This window comes from Hibiscus syriacus, unplaced genomic scaffold, assembly GCF_006381635.1.
Source record: "Hibiscus syriacus cultivar Baekdansim isolate YM2019G1 unplaced genomic scaffold, ASM638163v2 tig00110319_pilon, whole genome shotgun sequence".
Lineage (NCBI taxonomy): Eukaryota > Viridiplantae > Streptophyta > Magnoliopsida > Malvales > Malvaceae > Hibiscus > Hibiscus syriacus.
In genome coordinates this window covers 1,808,117-1,815,979 of record NW_024062678.1, presented here as the reverse complement: position 1 = coordinate 1,815,979, position 7,863 = coordinate 1,808,117, and the positions used below count along the sequence as shown (strand labels likewise).

Here is a 7,863-nt window from a genome sequence, read left to right as displayed (position 1 = left end):
TTATAGAGTTGGAGTGTAGAGAGAGACAAATGAAATAGACTGATTACAGCCCAAGCACCATAAGGGGCACTCAGTCAACAAAGCTAAAAAGATAAGGAAGCACGAGAAGGGGTAGGTCGGCCATCTCAAAACTTCGATGTTCCCCCCAGCCAACAACAGCCCCACCGGAATCAACCACTTCGGCGGCGGCGGCGGATTTTGGTCGACTCTATCGGTGCCGCCCTCAAAAACTGCCGTCGCCGTCACCGCTGTTGCGGGCCTCGCTGTGTTTGCTGCCGTTTTCTTCTCGACTACTAGGTAAAATGAAATTTTTATAAAAGAAAGAAACCGATCCATCATTCAATGCTTAACGGTAAAAATAATTTCCGAAAACCCTAGTAACGGTATAGTAACGATGAATCAAATTCGAAAAGATGAGAGCTCTTAGGCGAAGTCAGACTTCGTCTTCATCTCCGATTTCACCATCACCCTCCTCGTCATCGTCATCTTCGTGGATTCATTCGCGTTCGGTTCTATTCGTTGTTACTTCTTCACTAGTTTCTTGTTCTTCCTCTGATCGGTGAGTCCTGGTCTTTATTCTCCCCCTTCCCCTCGAACACTTGTTGGTTTCATTACTCTTGTTAGATTTTCGATTCAGATCCCGATCTCCTTTGTTTAAGCTCGAAACTACCTGTTTCCTAATTTGCTCTGCTTCCTTTTTTTTCTTCATTTAGATTCTTACTATTTCCCTTCAAACTTCTTTTTGGCTAATTAGGTTTTAAGCTTCTTTCTTAGTACTTTCAGTCATTATTGCTTCATTTGGTGCTTGTTAATTTCAAATTCTAATGTTTTCTTTGCTTCATTTATTATTACTGTTATTATTATTTAATCTGTGTTAATGCGACTTGGAAACTTTTATTATTACAATTTTTTGCATTATTTTCTTTTATAGACTACAAAGACTGCCTTTAGATTGCTTCAATCTGTGACTTTAATGTTGCAATAATTGAATATTAACACACTCACAATCAAATGAAACAGATATATTTTGAAAGAAAAAAAAAGAAACTCTATTTTATGACGTAAAATCAGATAATTTCTCTCCGTTTTTTTCCCAATCAGCAGCTGGATAAAATTGGCAAATTAGAGGGAGATCAAGAGTCAATCATGACTTACAACTTTCTTTTTACCGTCCCAAGCAAAATAGAATTGAAATGTAAATCTTTTCCTTCTGATGGATCCTCATTTGGTGCAGTCCAGTATTCTTTGCTCATGAGAGTGGTATCTGGTGTAACGCATGATGAGGGAAAAGGAGACAACCTCTTGGTATCATGATGGTTTTGAAATAGCTCTCAAATCACACTTTCTAGCAAATTTAGTGATGATTTTTATTTCCATGAACCTCATTATGTGAAACTCAGATAAGAGTTCTATTATCAATAAATTGTTTCCCTTGACGTTATAATTTTGTTTACTTATGTTATTTTTAATCACATATTCTTGCCATATTATTATTAATTTCTCATGTTCTATTTGTAATTTGACCTTTCCAGTGGTCGTCTCAGATCACCCTGGTCCGCCGTAGAAAGAAACATGCCCTCTCGCCTCAACAATGGAGAAGTTTGTTTACACCTGATGGTCGACTCCAGGATGGTGGAGTCAAGTTCTTGAAGGAAGTTCGTTGTAGAGTGAGTTACTGCTACAACTAACCAATTGATTTTCTCTTCTATATGTTGGTTGAAAGGCTTAATCTTGTACACCATTGATGCAGGGTGTTGATCCTAGTATTAGGGCAGAGGTCTGGCCCTCCTTGGAGTGTAAGTACGCGGAACCTCTGTTACCCTTGTTGTACTGCTTCAATTGCTGTTCTTTACTCCCTCAAGCTGACATCACAGGAAGTTTCTATTTTTTGTAGAATAGTTTTTGTCTGGGGTAGCATCTTAACCTCCTCTCAGCCATGAGTTTTCAATCTCATATCATGACATTTGTTTTGTTCTTTTCTCCGTAACAGCTATGAGTTAAACAGTTCCAAAGAAGAAAGAGATGCTGTTAGAATTCAGAAAAGGTTAACTTTCCTTTTTCTTCCTGTATTTTTTACTTTGTTATTCCTTGTAGCTATACCAGTCAAATGCTACCAAGAGTATCCTCTTTGGTTTGTTTCTTCACCCTTTGTCAACCTTTTGATGCAGAAAAGAGTATGAAAAACTCCGCAGAAAGTGTCGACGGATCCTAAGACATGGCAGTGAGAGTTTTAAGTTATCTGAAACTGGTGGAACTTGTCAAAATGGAGACGGTGGAAGTCTTATTCAGGAGACAGACACGTCTAGCTCTGAAGATGCTGTTAGTGCCAGAGAATCTCTCTCTAGTGGGGAAAGGAACCCGGTTGCTGAGTTCTCTGATGAACCATCGAGTACATTGTTGGAAGGAGATGATAGTTCAACAAGAATGACAAATGATAATGTGTCAGCACTGAACAGTGACTCATCAGACTCCGACTATTCAGAAGACCCTGAAGTGACTGAGGGTTCTCACTCTTCGGATGATAGAGAGGAACCCGGTTGCTGAGTTCTCTGATGAACCATCGAGTACATTGTTGGAAGGAGATGATAGTTCAACAAGAATACAATGATATGTGTCAGCACTGAACAGTGACTCATCAGACTCCGACTATTCAAGACCCTGAAGTGACTGAGGGTTCTCACTCTTCGTATGAGAGGGAAATGACCCTGACATTGCTTCGGGAAGGAATGTTCCTCTCTCTAGCACTGAGGGATATCAAAGCTACGTGCAACTGAAGATTTTTCCACCTGGCAGCGAATCATTCGTCTAGACGCCGTTCGTGCCAATGCTGACTGGATGCCATACTCTCCTTCTCAAGCTTCAGTGCCAGAGAAGGGCACGCCATGCTGCTGAGGCTGTTGGGTTAAAGGATTATGATCACCTAGAGCCCTGCAGAATTTTCCACGCTGCACGTTTGGTTGCTACCTTGAAGCTTACGCATTTTACGACTCAAAATCGGCTACTGCCAGGGCATGAGTGATCTCCTTTCTCTCCAATAATTTCAGTTATCCCCGAGGATTACGAGGCTTTCCGGTTTTCGTAGGTTTCATGAGAAAGCTCGACATAATTTTAGGCTCGATGAGGTGGGAATCAGAAGCAACTCGATATTGTTTTCCAAGATAATCAAATGCAAGGACTCTCAGCTTTACAGGCATTTGGAGAAGATGCAGGCAAGGATTGCTTTTTTGTTTACAGGATGGTGGTGGTCCTTTTTAGGAGGGAATTGACATTTGAACAGACTGTGTGCCTTTGGGAGGTAATGTGGGCAGATCAGGCAGCCATTAGAGCCGGGATTTCGAAGTCGGCATGGAGCAGATGAGGCAGAAGGCACCACCAACAGATGATTTGTTGCTTTACGCAATTGCGCTTCAGTGTTACAGAGGAGAAATGGATCATTGAGAAGTACAGCAGCATGGATGAGATTTTAAGGGAGTGCAACAGTATGGCAGGGCAACTTGATGTATGGAAACTCCTTAACGATGCGTATGACTTGGTGGTAACTCTTCATGACAAGATTGAGTCGTCCTTTTGATCACTCACCATAATTTTTTTCATCACAATTAATAATTTTTTTCACATGTTGGTCTAGTGAGAGATATTAGATCTTTTAAGCAAGAACAGGAGATCGATTATGATGTTTGCGAATGGAACAACTGGATTGGGAATGATCTCTGTGAAATTTGATCCTAAATAGTCATCAATAGATCAATATCGATAGTTAAATAAAATATATTTATTAAGAATTTTATTAAATATGTAATTATAAAATATAAATATTATATTATTAAAATATAATAAATATATTTTCAATTTTTTTATAATTATAATTTTTCAAAAATATATTAACATATACATTAATATTAAATAAATAGAATTAAAAACTAATACCATTTTATAACAATAAAATTAGTAACTAATATTAAAGTAAGTAATTATTAATATTTATTAAAATTATTTATAATATATTTTAAATATTAATAATATTTTGTGAAATGATAAATAATAATTATTTTTAACTTATCATATATTATCGTATTCAAATCAAATATAATTATATTAATTATTTAATAGTTAAAGTTTATATATATATTTTTTAATCTTAACCTAGTATTAGATTTGACTTGATGTTTAATCATTCTCTTTTCTCAATAATCTGAGTTTAAATTTTCATTTTCATTAATAGATAACTTTTTAATAAAATATATCATTAGATTTCCTGTCTTAAGTTCAATTTATTATAATTTGATGGTTAATTCTCCTAATTCTCTCTTATTTTTTTCCTCTAATTAGATGAAGATTAATTGGATATTAAATTAAAAGAATTAAAATTATAAGAAACTTTCCGATCGAATAGTGATATGTACAAATTAAAAAAATTAAGATCAAATTGATAGAAGTTTAACTTTTGATCCTAAGGTCATGCTAAGTGTTTTTGTACCATCTCTTTTTGACTGAGGCCCAAAATGTTTTCTTTAATCACAACTACATTTTATACATTTTCTAATGGCTGTAATACCTATGCAAGTTTGTTTATTTTATATGTCTCAGATTGAATTGTTTATTTAGGGGTTGTTTGTTTATTTCATAATGATTAAGCGCTGAATGATTCAAATGCTAGAGGCTCTGTATGAATTAGCTCTGAATGTGACATGTTGTTTGATAATGACTCTGAATCATTCATAATGTATTTCTGTGTTGAATCATTCAACACTGTTTTGTTGAATCAGTCAGCACTGTATCATTCAGAGGTGCGAAACAAACGCGCTGAAGATTGAACGGTTCAACATTCAGCGCTGAATCGTTCCATTAAGAGGCAAACAAACAACCCCTTACTCTTGTATATTTGCAGTGGCTGCCATATTTAGCTTGGCCTATAAACTCCAGCCTGCTATTATATTTATTGATGAGGTCGACAGTTTCTTGGGCCAGCGACGAAATACAGATCATGAAGCAATGACAAACATGAAGACTGAGTTTATGGCTTTATGGGATGGATATACCACTGACCGTGAGTATTTTTCTATCTAAAAGGCTTTTATATAATACCATCAATTCTCCAATAAATTTCTGTATTCTATTTGTTTTTTGACGAAGAGCTCCCTGAAGAATGTTATAGGTATTGTTATTAAATTTAAAACTTATAATTATATAATATTGTGCAGAGAATGCACGAGTTATGGTTCTTGCCAGGGTCGTGGCTGGGGGCGCAAACTGCGTGACCGCGCAGGGCCCCCCAAAAAAGGACCCCAAAAAAAAATATATAGTGGTGTTTTACCAATAAACGCCACTATAGATTGACCTATTACGACGTTCTTTTAAAAAAACGTCACTATTATTGCGGCTTTATTGATAAAACGCCATTATAGATGGATTTATTGCGGCGTTTGTCAAGAAAACGCCACTATTATTGCCCCGAAATCGAATATATCTAGAAAATAGGGGCTCCTTTATACGAATTTGTACAGGCCCCGAAAACCCTTCCACGGCCCTGGTTCTTGCTGCAACAAATCGTCCATCAGAACTAGATGAAGCAATACTCAGACGTCTCCCTCAGGCTTTCGAGATTGGTGTACCTGACCGCAGGGAGAGGGCTGAGATTTTGAAGGTAATTTTGAAGGGTGAGAGGGTTGAACCAAGCATTGACTTTGACTACGTAGCCAGTTTGTGTGAAGGTTACACAGGTTCAGATCTTCTTGAACTCTGCAAGAAAGCAGCCTACTTTCCTATCAGAGACATACTAGATAAGGCGAAGAAAGGAAAACCATCTGGAGTAAGTATATTTTGAGTATATATGTATAAATTCTCATACATCATCTTAAAATTCTATTGTGAAATGAGAGACCGAATCTAACTTTTTCTTGGTCAAGTGCATGATTATAGTTGGAATGAGAGATTCTAGGAAGATCATGTTTGTTATACATAAAGCAATTTGCAAGTAGAATTGATGAGAACTTGGGAATTTTAGATCTAGCATTTTTTTAAGGTACATTATCATTCATATCAAGGTTTTTATTCATCTTCCATTGTTTGTTTTTCAGGCTCCAAGACCATTATCACAGAATGATTTGGAGAAAGTTATCGCCACATCAAGGAAGACGGGGGTTGCTGCAAATGAATATAGCAGATTAAGTTCACAATTATCTGGATGGTCAAGGCAAAGTGAATCAAATGATTATCAGGTTCAAGATGCAATTAATGAACTCTCCAAGCTTGTAGTTTCTCAAATTGTTAACCTTCAATCGGATTCCCAGGATACCTGAAATTTTCAGTTATGTTCTTGGATGCTGCCACGCTATCGTGTTCGAGCCTGTGAAGGCAATTTTGAAGCGGTTTTTAGTCATTAAGTTTAGGCATTCCAATTGGGTTTTGGATGCAGCAAATTCTTTTCCCCAGAATATTAGAAGCTCAGCAAATTCAAGGGTGCTTGTGGAAGTTAGCAAGTGAAATCTTTTATTTGTGTGTTATTTATAAATTACCCCAAGCTTAATTGGGATGTTATCTGGTGGATCACGTGTTGAGAGTGGTCTAGTTATTGAGATCTCTATGATCATATGTAATAATAAAGGTAAACCTTTTATTTTCGAATGCAAAATGCAAAGATTTCAAAAGATTCATGTAAATATGTGAAGTCTAAAGAATTTTTTTTAATAATCTGGGTGATTACAAGGTATTAACTATTCATAATTTTCTTAATTAATTGTTAATGTACGCACATTGCGCATTTGTTCGAACTCAAGACCTCTAAAGAAAATAATGTTCTCTCGTATCACTTTGCTCACTTGATGGTATGAAAGTTTGATTGAAAAAAGGTAAAGTACATTAATAATCCGTTGATTATAGAATATTGTTTTATTGAGTCATTTAATTATTAAAAGTTATAAAATTGTCTCATGATTATAAGAGTTGTTTGGTAGGATTCCTCGACTATTCCTTATGCTCTAGATTCATCATTTTTCATTAAAAAATTGACGGTAGTCTGAGTTAGATTTTAACTTGCTGTCTGAGATATAATAAAATCTGATCTCATAATCTCAAACGACTATCATATCTTAATTAGCATATTAATGTTCAGCTCAAACAATCATTATTTTTTTAACGGAAAGGACATGTTTAGAACATAATAAATGATAAAATGATCATTTTATAACTTTTAATAATCGAGAGACTTAATAAAGTAACTCTCGATAATTGAAGGGACATTTTATCCTTTCATGATTAATTCATAATCAAAATAATAAAACAAGAAAACCGCTTGTTTTGGACTCCTAAGGCCTAAACCTTTTAACTTTGAAGATAAGGTAAGGCCCATATTGGAAATATGTTGGACTGTTGAGGTTTGGAAATGCTTGCCCAAATTATACTCGAGTCGACTCAGACCACGTGATGCTGACGACGAACTTGGTAGTTCCGGACACCCACCCTCATGTGGTATCCGATCTCAATCTTTGCTTTCAGAAACTATTCAACTCATCCTCAATTTCCACACTTTGATCTCATCGTTTCCCCCCAGAACCTTGCAAGAATTGAATCGTATCAGTGTGGTAACTTCTCACTTTCATTCGTCTTTTTTGGCTAATTCGACTGGATTTCCACTTACACTCCAAAATGCTGTTTATTCAATGTAATTCGGAATTGTTCTTTCTTCTTTTTAAATAGAATTTCCTGATCGGAGCCTTCAAGCCGGCATGTAATATCTACATCACATTTTCCGATGGAAAATCTCGGAAGCAGGTATTTCTGTGGGCCGTGTCAGGTTTAGTATCAAATTGTGATTATTAGTTGTTTTTCACGAGTCATGGTGTTGAATGTGAATTATTGCGATGT

General features: G+C 36.1%; 1 protein-coding gene and 1 pseudogene across 1 annotated transcript; both read left to right on the top strand.

Moving 5' to 3' along the window:
• Positions 1-3,742, top strand: LOC120117344 (annotated as a pseudogene).
• Positions 3,743-4,887: 1,145 nt separating this feature from the next.
• Positions 4,888-6,325, top strand: LOC120117107 (ATPase family AAA domain-containing protein 1-A-like). Its single transcript, XM_039137443.1, has 4 exons — positions 4,888-5,047; positions 5,202-5,218; positions 5,531-5,809; positions 6,078-6,325. The coding sequence occupies exons 1-4, from the start codon at positions 4,993-4,995 to the stop codon at positions 6,297-6,299; spliced, it is 573 nt and encodes a 190-aa protein (XP_038993374.1). The 5' UTR covers positions 4,888-4,992; the 3' UTR covers positions 6,300-6,325.
• Positions 6,326-7,863: the final 1,538 nt, after the last annotated feature.

Bases quoted from the DNA above. Each gene is read 5' to 3' on its own strand.
- LOC120117107 (XM_039137443.1), top strand. From the start codon at position 4,993: ATGACAAACATGAAGACTGAGTTTATGGCTTTATGGGATGGATATACC. The intron at 5,810-6,077 runs GTAAGTATATTT...TTTGTTTTTCAG, and splicing joins AGAAAGGAAAACCATCTGGA to GCTCCAAGACCATTATCACA.